General features: G+C 49.1%; 2 protein-coding genes across 6 annotated transcripts in view; one reads left to right on the top strand and one right to left on the bottom strand.

The window, feature by feature from the left end:
- CHDH (choline dehydrogenase) overlaps window positions 1-332 on the bottom strand; it is a 92,339-nt gene extending 92,007 nt beyond the window's left edge. The window contains 1 exon segment of the mRNA XM_010851934.1: window positions 131-332. The gene's annotated coding sequence lies outside the window, so the exon portion shown is untranslated.
- A 269-nt stretch (window positions 333-601) lies between these two features.
- Window positions 602-15,500, top strand: part of IL17RB (interleukin 17 receptor B) — a 16,457-nt gene continuing 1,558 nt past the window's right edge. The window contains exons 1-11 of one of the 5 annotated variants that reach the window (XM_010851673.1): window positions 602-682; window positions 2,429-2,453; window positions 3,132-3,272; window positions 4,986-5,113; window positions 5,731-5,857; window positions 7,699-7,746; window positions 9,177-9,319; window positions 9,690-9,755; window positions 10,931-11,030; window positions 12,143-12,241; window positions 15,000-15,494. In XM_010851673.1, coding sequence (XP_010849975.1) covers window positions 623-682; window positions 2,429-2,453; window positions 3,132-3,272; window positions 4,986-5,113; window positions 5,731-5,857; window positions 7,699-7,746; window positions 9,177-9,319; window positions 9,690-9,755; window positions 10,931-11,030; window positions 12,143-12,241; window positions 15,000-15,494 — 1,432 coding nt within the window. In that variant the 5' untranslated portion in view covers window positions 602-622. Of the gene's footprint in view, window positions 2,549-3,131; window positions 3,273-4,985; window positions 5,114-5,730; window positions 5,858-7,698; window positions 7,747-9,176; window positions 9,320-9,689; window positions 9,756-10,930; window positions 11,031-12,142; window positions 12,242-14,999; window positions 15,495-15,500 lie in introns of all 5 variants that reach the window. The other 4 variants (XM_010851676.1, XM_010851674.1, XM_010851675.1 and 1 more) reach the window with 4 other exon arrangements.

Genomic DNA, 15,500 nt, shown 5'->3' with positions numbered 1-15,500 from the left:
GGGGTGGGGGGGTGGCCAACCTCGGCGTCCAGCCTGGGTTCTCCAGACCCACTTGACCTCCCGGCCCGACCCGGCCGCGGGCTCCGGAGTGCGGCCACGGCCCCTGGTCGAGCGCCTCCCCACTACTCACCGTGGGCAGGTCGGTCCGAGTGCCGGGACGGTCGGCGGCGGAGTCGGAGGAGCTGGCGCCGGCTGCCCGGCCCAGCCCCGCTACACTTTAACCGGCAGCGCCCGCGCTCCGCGCGCTCCGGGCGGCCAGGAGGGGCACCGCGGGCGTCTCGGACCAGACCTGCTCCCGGCGGCGAGCGGGCGCCAGGCGGGCCTGCCGGGTGGGGCGGGCGGCTCGTGCACGCACTCGTGCGATCTGGCTCACCGCACGCACCGGTGCGCTGGGCCGGCGCGTGCGTGGCTGCCCGGGAGACGCTCGGACCCGGGCATTGATCCCGCGCGACCCCTGCAGGCCGGGCACTACATTCCCCACCCTGGGAGGGCGCCAGAGGGCCGCCCCTACCCGGGCGGTGCTGGGGGAGGCGGAGCCCGGAGGTGTGGCCCCGGGCGCCTGGATAAGAGCGCGGCCCGATGCCGATCCGGACCCCGCGCGGTGGTGGGCGGTGGCCCCGCGATGTCGCTAGTACTGCTGAGCCTGGCCGCGCTGTGCTGTGGGGCCGTGCCTCCGGAGCCGGTAAGCACCCCCCGTCCGCTCCCCTCTCCCGCGTTCCGGTCCCTCAAACCCGGACCCAAAGGCGTCCCAACCCATCAGCTCATGCTCCTCCGAGGCGTTCGCAGAGGGCCGTCTGAAGCCGGGATCGGGCGTCGGACTGCATAAGTCTGGGGCGAGGGAATCAGACGGGTTCGGATGTCACCATGCGTTCTTGATCCAGCCATCTATGCTCAATAAGCCTCGTGTCCTCATCTGTCTAACTGAAGGGTCATATCCCTCACTCACCAGGATTTAGTGAAGGACAGCTAAAATAGGGGCCGTAAAATAGCAGCAAAGAGCCTAGCACTTAGTAGGCGTTCACTGTTGTTATTGCCTGGGGTCGCAAGAGCTGCTTCTACATTCCAGTCGCCTTTTTTGCCGTGTTCTTTTTGCTATACTGGGGCCCTTGTCCCCAGAGCTAAGCCCCTGAGCTCTGCAGCTTTCCCTTCTTCCCCTGCCTTAAAGGATTAAGGGACTTTTCTGGGTCTTCAAACAAAACCTCATTTGCAAAATAGCGTTTGAAGCTATATTGCTGCCCTTAAGCATAGCATGCAGCATAAAAGCGTGATGTCATTTGCTGATGGAAAGGCATACCCTGCCTTGATGTCTTCAGCTCCTCTCCTTGTCCTGTCTCAGTTCAGAGCCCACCCCCTCACTCCACCGCACCCCTACCTTTCCCCTAGAGGAAGAATTCATTGCTTTTGCAGTACCTGCTACTAGGCCTGTAGCTTGAACTCTGTGCAAAGCTTAGAGCTGTGGCTTTGCTTCTTTCTAAAATTTATCTCAGCAGCCCCTTGACAAGAACTTAGCTCCCAGTATCACCATGGTGGCTTGTTTTAAAAACTGTCTGGTGACATCCCTTGGAGTTCAGCTTTAAAAAGACAAAGATGAGCGACTGACAGTTCCACCCAACTCATATAACTCAAATCAACAAAGTCTTGCCTTCTGTCTTCATGGTGTTGAGAAATGTTGAGGCTGCAAGGGCTCAAATTCCAGAGCCGGTGGACTTAACCACACTGTGTCATCTGTGTCACGGGAACTTGCTGCTTCCTTTTAGGTCTTGAATTTTATTCCCAAACCAAAGGACTAATTACTTTTTTTAATAAAAAGACATGAGCAGTTAATCCAAAGGATTTAATATTGGCCTTTCTTAGATACTGATGATATTCTTTATAAGTTCTTTTTAAAAGATAACATAATGAAATCATAGTTGCTTTATGATTTGGTAAATAGTTCGAGTGAGTCCTTTTATATCAGAAGGGGAATTTTTTTAAAGAACCTTGGAAAGGTACCATGGACTGCATTCTTCTGCTCTTCTTGGCACAGCCTGTCTTTAACCTGGGGAAACTCAATAAATATTCTAGACTGTCCTAGAAGGCTACAGTTAGTGTGAAGGGGCCTCTGTGATGGTCCAGAGTTATCCCCTGCTTGTGGCAGGGAAGGCTGAGCTGCAGAGAGGGGTGTAAACCCACCTTTGATCTTTAAGGGAGATGATGGCCAGGCTTGACGTTCAAGTAAATGGTGGTTAATCTATGGCCCATCATAGCCTATCATAGGGCTGCTTAATGTCTCCCAAATTGTGAGGTGGGACCAGATCAGCCTTTCTTTGAACATGCACCACTTGTATATGCATTTAAGGGAAAAGATGGTGTTTTGTCTAATTTGGCAAATGAAGTCTTGTGGTTTGCTGGTATTCAACATGGCACTCAGTTTCTTTCTCTCTTGCAGACAATTCAGTGTGGCTCTGAACCCGGTAGGTGCGCTAGAAACAGGGCTTTACGTCAGAAGTACAGTTGGACTTTCAGGGGACCTGAATCCCGGCAGTAGGTCATCGAAGACCAGGCGCGGGTGAAGCCTCCATCTGCCCAAGGCAGAGCTCCCAGGGTTTCGGGTGGGCTGGTCTCCTGGCTGGAAAGAGGCACAGGAGATCAAGTGCCATGGGAGGGACGTCATTTACACTTGGGAACAGGAAGCAAATGTTTTAGAGAAGAAGGAGTGTTGGAGATGGTAGCATTTAAAGAATGGGTGTGTTTCTGCCCAAGAAATGTGGATGGACAGAGTGAGCTGGAGAAGAGATGGTACTGACAGAGACTAAGGGGTAGGAAGGGGGAGTCATGGGGGTAAGCTGGCTGGAGTCCAGGCTGAGGTGTGGGGGTGGGCAGAAGCGATTCTAATAAACATGTCGAATAAATTAGATACATACATATGTATGAAGGGACCCAGAGTGGGCACATGTGCCCTGTAGGTTGGGCCTAGGAGGTTCAGCATCACCTTGGCTGCACATCAGCCAGCACTGAGAAATGTCTGGCCTGCCTTAGCTGAAAGAAGAGATGAGTTGTGAGTGAAGGGTGGTCACAGTGGGTCATGTAGAGCAAGTGGCATTGGACTGGGCTGGGGAAAGGGTATCATGGGAAGTTTTGCCTTCTCTCAGGACCGTCTCCAGAATGGATGGTCCGACACACCCTGACCCCAGGAGACCTGAGGGACCTCCGAGTGGAAACTATTAAAAGCAATGTTGACCTGGAGGACTCTCCAATTTTGATGAACATAAGCTGGATCCTCCGGGCAGATGGTAAGTCTGCATCCATCAACGGTAAGGCCCGACATGTCTACTAAAGCAGAAATGGGCAGACTCTGTGGCCCGTGACGTCCCTTCCCGGCATACCCAGCAGAACGCATACATGCGTGCCGCAGATCCACCATACATGCCATGCGTGCACCAAAGCCACGGACGAGAATGCGCACAGTAGCAGTATTCACAACAGCCAAAAACAAAACGCCTTCAATGCCTGACCGCAGACTTAGATTCACAAAACGGAGTCCAGTATGTCAATTAGCATGAATGATTTATAACGATGTGTGGATGACTCTCACAAGCAAAAGAAGCCAGATTCGGGCGTTCATACTTACACCTCTAGACGCAGGCCTGCGGTCCTACCCACCAGATGATTCCACTAACGGAAAGTGCAAAACAGGCAAAACTACTCTATGTAGTCAGAAGTCAGGACAGAGCCTATTCTTGGGTAAAAGTTGCTCAGTTATGTCTGATTATTGGTGACCCTATGCACTCATTGTAGCCTGCCAGGCTACTCTGTCCATGAGATCCTCAGGCAAGAATGCTGGAATGAGTAGCCATTCCCTTCTCCAGGGGATCTTCCAAACCCAGGGATTGAACTCAGGTCTCCTGCATTGCAGGTGGATTCTTTACCATCTGAACCACCAGAGAAGCCCATTCTTGGGTGGGGACTGACTGAAAGGAGGCCTGAGGGGCACTCCTGGGGTGTTCCTTGACCTGGGTACTGGCTGCACAAGTGCGAAAACTCATCAGGTGGTGTGCTGGTGTTGGTGTGCTTTTTTACATGTTACACTGCTCTTCATGGAAGGAAGCGGGATAGGGCCAGAGATGATCTTGCAGGTTTAGGAAAACATTCTCTTGGGTAGATAACTTTTCCATCTCCCAAAGGACATCATGGAAGTCCTAGCATTTCTCTGAGGCACTTTGGATGAACCAATACTGGGGGCCTAAAGCTCATGTCTGTAGAGTCCCCTCACTAAATTCCATATGGTCATAGTCTGGGAGTGCCAAGCACGGGGAAGTGAGCGAGCTCCAGTTCCTGCTCAGTCAGGTTCTCAGGGGCCGGGGGAGGCAGACAGACTGTCAGGGGAATCCTGGAGGGACCTGTACTTCATCTTCGGTGGGGCTGAGGGGAGAGGAGGAGGAGCGGGCCCTGGTGAGACCACAGTAAATTAGATGGCATTTGGCTTCATCCCTGGCATAGAGTGAGCTCCTGTGTTTGTTAGCTGTCATTGTAGATGGTGGTGCATGAGTTGGGCCTTGAAGGAGAAAGAGTTGGTGAGGCCAAGAACAGGAGGAAAAGGCATTGCAGGGATGGATCAGCAAGGATAAAGGTACGGACAGAACAGGCTTGGCTGCTGAGGACACTCTGAGAGGCCTCTGCTCCACACAGCACACCTGTTCCTCTTAACAGAGGTCCAGGATAGTGTAAAGGTAGCCTCCTCTTTGCAGGTGCCTGTGAAACTCAGGCTCACCTATGAGGAGGAAAGGCTTTGGAATCTGAATCCATATGGTCCCTATGACCTTTGTAAGCTATGGCACAGCTCCCTGCAATTCCCAGCCTCGCTTACCCCTTCTGTAAACCGGGAACAATCATAGTGCCTACCTCTGAGGGCCACGGTGAATGTGAAGGCAGGTAGGCTGTCTAGCATCAAATCAGCTACAGAGGAAGCACTAAATACACAACTGCCCTCTTACCCACATTGGCAGCCAGCATCCGCTTGTTGAAGGCCACCAAGATCTGCGTGATGGGCAAAAGCCACTTCCAGTCCTACAGCTGCATCAGGTGCAATTACACTCAGGCCTTCCAGACTCAGACCAGACCCTCTGGTGGCAAAGTAAGCACTTGGAGACACTTGGGAGGGCTGTCACTAATCTGGGTCCTTTGTTGGGGGTGTGGATTTGTATTCACATACAGGCTGCTGACAGCTACAACCTGGAACCTAGATGTTCGGGTTCAAATCCCACTTGGGGCCATTTCTCTGCTGTGTGCCTTGGGCAAGTTAGCATCCCTGGGCCTCAATTTCCCCATCAGCAAAGTGAGGGAAGTGTTGGTCGCTCAGTCATGTCCAACTCTGTGACTCCATGGACTGTAGCCCACCAGGCTCCTCTGTTCATGGAATTCTCCAGGCAAGAATACTGGAGTGGGTTGCCATTTCTTTTTCTAGGGGATCTTCCTGACCCAGGGATTGAACCCAGGTCTCCCACATTGTGGGCAAATTCTTTACCGTTTGAGCCAGCAGGGGGGGGCCCAAGTGAGGGAAACTGACCCTAAATTATATCCTGGCTCTAGAATTTTACACTTCTCTGATTCTGTGGGTTACACTGGCAAACTGTGTGGGGTCAATTTCCTTAGTAGACATTGGCTAGAGACATAAGTTTTAGCAGTGGGTTAAGGAATGAAATTATAGATGAAAGGACGTGGCAAGTCAAGGGTTCCCGCTTTGCTTTGCAGTGGACGTTTTCCTACATTGGTTTTCCTGTCGAGCTGAACACAGTCTATTTCATTGGGGCCCATAACATCCCCAATGCAAATATGAATGAGGACGGTCCCTCCATGGCTGTGAACTTCACCTCCCCAGGTACACATCCTCACTCCTGTCTTATCCTCTGTCTTGCTGGGACACCTGATCTGGTATGTGGTTTGGTAGAGACAGGCCAGGTCCCCTGGATGAGATGTTTGGCCTTGCTGAGTCTCGGTTTCCTCATGTGTACTAGGGATACAGCAACTGCATCACTCACAAGGAGAGGACTGAGTCAGGTGAAACGGAGGGGAAAGCCCATTCCTGTGCATTGGGCACTGACTGAGCACTTGACACCCATCATCTCACTCGGGCTGTCAAAACCCCCAAGGTTGGGACAGCCCTGATTTATAGATAAAAGAAACTGGGAGCTTAAGGAAGTTGCCCTGGTTACACACACAGCGCAGTGAAGCTGCTGGTCAAACTCTGGTCCTTCTTGACTGATGCACATCTGCCATTCTCTGCGGTCGACACAAAACGCTTGTTCCAGTCTCAGCTTCTGGGCAGGACGTGTAGTTTGACCATGTGTGGCTGGTCTCTGAGGATGTACAGACTCCAGTGGGTCTGCCCCCTGAGCTGGGAGGAGAGGCCGATGGCACTGAGGTGAGCACTGGTTCTTTCCCTTGCTCTATGACACATGCTCAGCCCTCTGGTGTCACACCTGCACGATCACACATGGGGTCAGTGCGAGGATGAGACAAGGTCTTCGGTGAGGAGGGCCCAGCAAGGTGCCTGGCCCCAGCAGCTCCCACATCACTCCGGCTCGGGCTGGGTCATCTGTTCTGTCCCCACGCCTGTCCCTGTGCCAGCTGTGCCACTGAAGCCAAATGGGGGCAATTTCCAATCTGTTTGCATTCCTTGGTTCTGGTCTAGTGTATTCTCAGCATCACATCATTTACTACACAGTAGTTCCCAGGTTTCTTGGTGAGACCAAATCTCATTTTAAAAATATTTTGGAATACTTTTATAGAAAAGTTGCAAAGCTAGTACAAAGAGTTCCCATATAGTGCTCACCCAGTTTCTTACTGTTGATAAAGGCTTTTCTTTTACATAGGATATGTTACCACAATCTATCAGTCAAAACTAAGAGTCCAGCACTGGTATTTCTATGAACTAAAGTCCAGACTTTATTTGGATTTCATCTGCTTTTCCACTAATGTCGTCTTTCTGTCCCAGTGGCATTTAGTCCCCGGTGTCTTCTTCATCTCATCTGGTCTGTGGCGGTCTCTTAGTGTTTCCGTGTTTCACGACCATGGGTCTTGAGGAGTGATGGCCATGCCTCCTGCAGGATGTTCCCCCAATCTGGGCTTGTCAGGTGTTTGTCTCATGATCAGACTGGGGATATAGGAGTTTGATGAGAATTGTACAGGTGAAGCACTCTTCCTGTGGCGCCTGTGGGGCGGGTGACATGCACAGAGCCTCACGGGTGATGCTCACCTGTGTCACTGTTGAGTGGTGTCTTGCCAGGTTTCTCCATGTAATCTAGTATCTTTCCCTTCCCCAGCTCTAGTTTTTGGAAACAAATCACTAAGTCTACCCCACCCTGGGGCGGAGGGGCACAGAGTAGGATTAAGCTCCACCTCTTGGAAGGGACAGTATCTACACGTAATACCGAACCTCATTTTTCAAGCATGGCTGGTTTCGAGGTCTTCTCTTGGGGATCACAGATAGCATTCTGATAAAGGCTGTATTCAAATTAGATTCTGGTTATCATTTCGCAGGTAGATAGTCTTCTGTTTAACAGTATGTTAGCATCTTATTTCCATCTGCTATCTGCCCTCATCGGAAATCTTCTGGCAATTCATTACAGGTGTGTAAGCATGTGTTGTGTGCACACGTGTTGGCACTGGGGTGGAGCAGGGTTACTTTTTTCTAAAATGTGAAAACTTTCAAATTTCCAGGGTGCCTGGACCATGTAATGAAATATAAAAAAAAATGCATCGAGGCAGGTAAGTAAATTCAGCATTTGCTTTTGTTATGAGAAGAAATCCATAGCTCGAGCCAGCACAGCTCAATCAGACTTTTTACGATGAAGGAACTGAGGCCTAGAGTAGGTCTGTTATGTATCCAAACTGCTCAGTGAAGGCTGATCCCCAACCTGACAAACTCTTGGTAGGTTTATGCGGTGAGCAAGTCACAGGAAAAACACCCCATTCCCTTGATTAAAGTAACATTTTAGCCCCAAACAAAGGCCCTCTCTGCCTGGATGGGACTCCATTAAAGTCCTCCGCCCGCTCAGACACCAGCACCACTGAGCTGTGGCCACAGGGACCTACCTGGATTTGCAAACATTCAAGGTGGCAGCATTAGCTAAAGTAATGGCCTAGAAGCATGCTCCCAACCTGTGACCTCACAGGGGTCACAGCTCACAGGCAGCCTGTTAGAAACTGCCCCTACCCTCTGATTTTTGAAATAAGCCCCTTCAGGTTAATCAGTCCCAACCATCCAATTTCCAGGGTGTTTACAAGGATTTCTGTGCATTTCTGGGTAATGTTAGTCTTAGGGTGCTAATGAGGCTAATGGTTTGGAGGCACCAGCCCCTGTCTTTTAGGCACCCCCGCCCCACAGGCGTCCTTGTGAACCCCAGCAGGCCGAGCATGTGTCTCCTGCTGATGGTGGACTTGGAGCTTGCGCCTCCTTGTAGCCCCCTGCTGGCATCTGGAGCGGCGGACCCTTTGGGGTGTAGGGGGCCCGAGGGCCTTGAATCAGTCCTGGGACCCAACCCCTAAAGACAGTAAGATAGTTGGGAGTGAGGGCTTGAAATGGCCTCCTGGGTGGGGAAAATAATGCATGCTCTTCTATATCATGTTCCTGGAAATGAACCAAGTGCTGATTTGCAAGGCACATGATTGAAACAACTGGCTTTTCTCACAGAGTAGACCTGTCAGGGTATTCTGTTAAGCCATGAGGCACTTCCTTATTTCCTGACGTTCGGTTAAGCTGGGGCAGAGCAGGCTGATGGATGGAGTTCTGGAATCCAGAGTATTCTAGCTCTAGCTGAATTCACTCGCTCTATAAACTCAGACATGTCTCCTAAGCTGTGGCTCTTGCTCCCCATCCCGGAAAGGGAGAAATCCTGACCCCCAGCCCTTCACTCCAAATGGATGCCGAGAGTAGAAGAGAGCAGTAGAACCTGGCCTGTGCCTCCCATCACCGTCAGCCCAGGGAAGCTGTTTTCAGCAAAGCAGTGACGTGGGGTCACTAAACTTTCTTGGGCAGCAGGTTACTCTGAGATGATAAATAAAAGACACGCTGTGTAGTAGCTTGTATCTCGTGGAGGAGTGCCTCAGAACAGACATCTGTTTTGGTCAAGCCCTTTCGGGGACTTAACTGAGGGCTCAGTTTGCAGCTCCATCCTTGTGATTCTCCTGACTCACAGGAAGTCTGTGGAAGCCAAACATCACCGCTTGCAAGAGGAGCGCGAACACGGTGGAAGTGAATTTTACCACCAGTCCCCTTGGAGACAGATACATGGCGCTCATCCAAAGTACCGCCGTGATTGGGACTTCCTACGTGTCAGAGGTGCTTTCTTCCCCTCATGTCCTCAAGACCAGTCCTGTCCTCCACCCCCAGCTCTCCTTCCCTTGGGGAACTTCCCTGGACAGACTCTTTTGAGAGAGCAACAGGCAGGACTGACTGATATACAAACGTGCTGGGCTATTTTGATTAATTAAAAAAAACAAAACCAAGCCCCCTGGGGGCATCTCTGGAAACATCCCTGTGAACCTAAAACCCACCAAAGGTAGAGGTCTCAGAAGTACAGAGTGCATCTGGCTCGCGCAAATTAACGAGTTCCAGTCAGTCTGGGAAGAGCAGTGGCTTCACTGGCAGTCTTTAACCTACTCCCTCCTATGCTCCTAATTCTTGATTTTGTCTCACTCACCTGCACCAGAAGGAACTAACTCGAACTTCCGTGGTGGTTCACGTGACTGGGGAGAGTGAAGGTGCTGTGGTCCAGGTAAAGCTGAACAAGATGCTCTGGCGGGGACAGAACGGGGCTCACTGACCCACTGCACCGCCACTCGCTGCTTTTGAGCGGTCCGTTCTGGTTGGAGCAGATGCGTTCTCTCCTCGGCTCGCTTCTGCCAGCAGCCTCTCTGCCATTATGTGATGTTGATGGGGAATCCATGAGGTCAGGAAGGTGAACTTATTGTTAAGGTCCCTTTGGCTTCTGTGAGTGGCTGATGACTTTCCAATGTGTTTTTATTCCCATTTGCTGTCACAGAGCCACAAAGGAATTCTGAGACAGGAATACCATTTTGTTATCCCAAGCCTCCATTTCCACTGCAAAATGAAGTAAAATTCCTGATCGGTTTATGAACTTTGAAGGGCAACTCTGTCCTCTCGGGGCCCGTGATTAGTCCACTGGAGAACGGAAGTCAGACCAGCAGATGCTCTCAGGGCTCTTTCTGCTCCGAGTTCATGTTATTGAGGGTCCCACTGGAACAGAGCCACACCCAAGATATAAGACTCTTTTGTTCTTCATTCCTGGGGACATAAAGGCAGCACTCAGACATGCCCAGGGGAGCAGATACCCATCAGCATGTTAGAACTGCACCTCTTTTCTAAGGAACCAGACTCTCCTAGTCCCAAGGGACTTAAAAGTGCTGATTAGGTCAAGAGGCGTCCCACTGCCCTATTTTTTGAGGACATATTTATGTATTAGGATGCAACCTAACCCTTTTAGATAAGGAAACTAACCTCTTAGTGGGCATCCCGTGTGGCTCAGTGGTAAAGAATTTGCCTGCCAATGCAAAAGATGCGGGTTTGATTCGAGTCGGGAAGATTCCCTGGAGAAGGAAGTGGCAACCCACTCCAGTATTCTTGTCGGGGAAATCCCATGGATAGAGCAGCTTGGTGGGCTACATACAGTTCATGGGGTTGCAGTCGGACACAACTGAGCATGCAAAACCTCTCAGCAACATGTACAAAGTTTAGATCCATAACCCAGGAGTTGTAGGTGTCTGGTCTTAGGTCACTGGTCTGGATTTTAGGGCTTTATAACAGAAGTATGACCAAGGGGAAAAAAAAACGCCTTACTACAATACCAGAGAGGGGTTGAAGCTAGGAAAAAAGGGATGAGAAGTTCTGGTGAAAAGTAGGAATAATGCTAAGCCCCTTGCTTCTCCTTAGCTGACTCCATATTTCCATACATGTGGCAACGACTGCATCCGACAAAGAGGAACCGTGGTGCAGTGCCCACAAACGGGAGTCTCTTCTCCTCAGGATCATGGTAGGTGCCCAGCACAGAGCCTCAGGACAGGAAGGACCCCAGCCCTACCCCATTCAGAATGCAACAGGCTGGGGGTGTGGGGGTAGAGTGAGAGAGGGTCCTGGCCTGTGGGTGCTGAACAGGGTGCAGGGAAAGATAGCGGTTCTGTGCCCAACAGCTACAATAGGAATAGGAATGAGGCTTCATTTATGAGATCAAAATCCTGACCAAGCAGGACATACAGAAGAAGGGAAAGAAAAAAAATCAGTGGTGCAAAACAGATGTTCAGAACACCCCAAGGGTCTGCTGAAAAACGTCAGTGGTGTAAAAGGACTGAGTGTATGAAGGAACGTGCATTTCACTGCATTTTGACTTTCTTATCTGTCTCAGTAGCCCAGGGCCGGCTGTTACTGTAACTCGATGCGGCCACACAGACATTTGGATAACAAATTAGGAATAGTGGCCCCGGGGAGACACACCTCGTTGGTGCCTGAGAGCAGCCTGTTCTGGAGAATGTCTCTCTGGATTTAATGATGTTAGTTCTTTCAAATTAAATGCTTCCGGAACTAGCCCGGCATAGGGTCAAAAGTTGGAAGGTGCTGTTTTTAGATACCCAGCCTCCTGACAATCCTGCTGTGTGGGCACAGTGCCGACGGATTCCTGAGCAGTTTCACACCCTGGAGCTTAACTGACTCTCAGCATTCCTGTGACCGGGTGGCATTACCCTCACATTTGTCAGTCTGACAGAACAGCCTTTAAAGATGCCCTCTATGCGTACTATGTATTATATGAAGTAATTGCACCCGGAATAACATTAATTCATCAAAGAACAACAACAAAAAAAACCTGAATGTAAACTCTGGTTACCACAGTGAAAATGTGGAGTAAAAGGCCAAAGTGATTTTGAAGGACCATTCCTAAACTCCTGGGCCCCCTCTCCTTTTTGAGCATCTAGTGAAAGACCTGGACACTCTATAAAAAAAAAAAAATACCGATCTGCAGAGATCTACTGACTGTTGGCTTTGAAGGAACCCAAACTTGTCTACAAAGCGTCAAATAAAAATTTTAGTCTTCAAATAAGAGAAAAATCTGGTTGTGTGCTGCTTAAGATAAATAAGTTCTGTTCTCCCCAGACAGAAGTGTGCTGGGTGGCTGGCTGCCTCTCCTCCTGTCCGCTCTGCTTGTGGCTACATGGGTGCTGGTGGCTGGCATCTATCTGATCTGGAGGCACGGTAAGGGTTATAATTCAGCTCTTTAAAGAATGACGCTGATTTTTTCTTTTAAAGGAGCTTCCTCCAGAGGCAATCACATTTTGGCATCAGAATAGAGTCAGACAACATTTATTTAATACCTTAGAGCTCTCCTAAAGACTGATCACACCTGCAAGGGTAAAGCAAAGGTTGGGACTGAGGATTTCACTCACCTTTTTAAGTCACCTTTTTCTTTAAATCACTGAGGCACCTACCAAGACTGCAATGGTCCAAAGACAGCTAATAACAAACTGCCCCTTATTCGAGATAGCTGATCTACGCTAGTTCCTACTTTTTTAAAATAAATTCTTCCAAGGCGTAAGAAAAACACTGTGGCAAGAATACACAGGAGAACTGTACAAAAAAGACCTTCACGACCCAGATAGGCACGATGGTGTGGTCACTCACCTAGAGCCAGACATCCTGGAGTATGAAGTCAAGTGGGCCTTAGGAAGCATACAACGAACAAAGCTGGTGGAGGTGATGGAATCCTAGCTAAGCTATTTCAAATCCTAAAAGATGATGCTGTGAAAGTGCTGCACTCAATATGCCAGCAAATTTGGAAAACTCAGCAGTGGCCACAGGACTGGAAAAGGTCAGTTTTCATTCCAATCCCAAAGAAGGGCAATGCCAAAGAATGCTCAAACTACCGCACAATTGTATTCATTTCACATGCTAGCAAAGTAATACTCTAAGTTCTCCCAGCTAGGCTTTAACAGTATATGAACCTAGAACTTCCAGATGTTCAAGCTGGATATAGAAAAGGCAGAGGAACCAGAGATCAAATTGCCGACATCCACTGGATCATAGAAAAAGCAAGAGAATTCTAGAAAAAACATCTGCTTCATTGACTATGCGAAATCCTTTGACTGTGTGTATGGATCACAACAAACTGGAAAATTCTTACAGAGATGGGAATACCAGATGACCATATCTGCCTCCTGTGAAACCTGTATGCAGGTCAAGAAGCAACAGTTAGAACTGGACATGGAACAACAGACTGGTTCCAAATTGGGAAAGGAGTACATCAAGGCTATATATTGTCACCCTGATTGTTTAACTTATATGCAGAGTACATCATGTGAAAGGCCAGGCTGGATAAAGTGCAAGCTGGAATCAAGATCACTGGGAGAAATATCAATCACCTCAGATATGCAGATGACACCTTATGGCAGAAAGTGAAGAAGAACTAAAGAGCCTCTTGATGAAAGTGAAAGAGAAGAGTGAAAAAGCTACCTTAAAACTCAACATTTAAAAATGAAGATCATGGCATCCGGTTCCATCACTTCATGGTAAAGAGATGGGGAAACAATGGAAACAGTGACAGACTTTTCTTTTCTTGGGCTCCAAAATAAATGCTGATGGTGACTGCGGCCATGAAATTAAGATGCTTGCTCCTTGGAAGAAAAGCAGTAACAAACCTAGACAGCATATTAAAAAGCAGAGACATTACTTTGCTGACAAACGTCCGTATAGTCAAAGCTATGTTTTTTCCAATAGTCATGTAGGGATGTGAAAGTTGGGCCATAAAGAAGGGTGAGCACCAAAGAATTGATGCTTTTGAACTGTGGTGTTGGAGAAGACTCTTGAGAGTCCCTCGGACTACAAGGAGATCAAACCAGTCAATCCTAAAGAAAATAAACGCTGAATATTTACTGGAAGGACTGATGCTGAAGCTGAAGCTCCAATACTTTGGTCACCTGATGGGAACAGCTGACTCATTAGAAAAGACACTAGTGCTGGGAAAGATCGAAGGCAGGAGGAAAAGGGACGACAGAGGACGAGATGGTTGGATGGCAACACTGACTCAATCGACAGGAGTTTGAGCAAACTCCGGAAGTTGGTGATGGGCAGGGAAGCCTGGCACGCTGCAGTCCATGAGGGTGGCAAAGAATTGGATACGACTGAGTGACTGAACAACAAGGATCTTGCCAACCCAAAAACACTGAACACTTGAATGAGAAATCAGATACCAGTATTGATATAAACTGCTAGGGGGAGGCCCGCTGATAACCTCTGCTTTCCCCTCCCCTCCACACACAGACATGGAAATGCAGCGTTTGAGCTGTCTGTGATGTTACAGATAGAACAAGATTAATCCCGTGTTCTTTCTTAGGTAAGCAAGCCGTATCGAACTCTGACCTTAGAAATACTTCTATTAGTGGGAATTGTTTGACCTTTATCTATTCATTACAGTAGTTTCATAACTAGCTTCCATTCTGTACCATGTATAGGACAGAATTCCAGTTGACCAGCTGAAATGACCTACCACTTAACCTTATGTAACTGTAAAGAAACCCTACCACCTACAGGTAGAAGATGGAATTACTACTGAGTTGACGCAACTCAAAACGATGTGAAAGGGCAGAGGTCAGCTGTCCTTTTTATGTATGGCTCTGAAAATCCTACAGTTACAACCACCCACCTGAAACAGAGTACTCTGAACCTAAATAGTTTCTGTGAATTTATGTGAAAAGGGATGGGCTTGATCAAGAGAACTCAGTGACAGGGACTTAGAAAATAAATCTTTTGCAGCATCTTTAAGGTTTAAGTACTGGTATATTTCAGATCATGTGTATGAAAGGAACTTTAGGGATATTCTCCTCTCTGGCAGTAGTAACACCTCTGATGCTCAGCCAGTGTGCCCTAGCAAGGGGTCATTTATCTGCCATGGTTTCGACAGGCGTGAAAGCCTGTTACTTGCTGTGCAGAGATGACATAATGCTTCTCTCCCCCACAGAAAGGATCAAGAAGACTTCCTTCTCAACTACCACGCTACTGCCCTCCATTAAGGTTCTTGTGGTTTACCCTTCTGAAATATGCTTCCATCACACAGTTTGTTACTTCACTGAGTTTCTTCAAAACCGCTGCAGAAGTGAAGTTATCCTTGAGAAGTGGCAGAAAAAGAAAATAGCCGAGATGGGTCCCGTGCAGTGGCTTACTACTCAGAAGCAAGCAGCGGATAAGGTCATTTTCCTTCTTTCCAATGGTAACACCACGTGCGATGGTAACTGTGACGAGAAGGAGGGCGGCCCCTGTGAGAGCTCCCGAGACCTGTTCCACCTCGCTTTTAACCTCTTCTGCAGTGATCTGAGAAGCCAGGCTCATCTGCACAAATACGTGGTGGTCTACTTCAGAGAGGGTGACATCTCAGACAGCTACAGGGCACTCAGCGTCTGCCCCACGTACCGCCTCACGAAGGACGCTACAGGTTTCTGTGCAGAGCTCCTCCGTGGCAAGC

This window comes from Bison bison, unplaced genomic scaffold, assembly GCF_000754665.1.
Source record: "Bison bison bison isolate TAMUID 2011002044 unplaced genomic scaffold, Bison_UMD1.0 scf7180017864304, whole genome shotgun sequence".
Taxonomy (NCBI): domain Eukaryota; kingdom Metazoa; phylum Chordata; class Mammalia; order Artiodactyla; family Bovidae; genus Bison; species Bison bison.
This window is presented reverse-complemented; position numbering and strand designations above follow the sequence as displayed.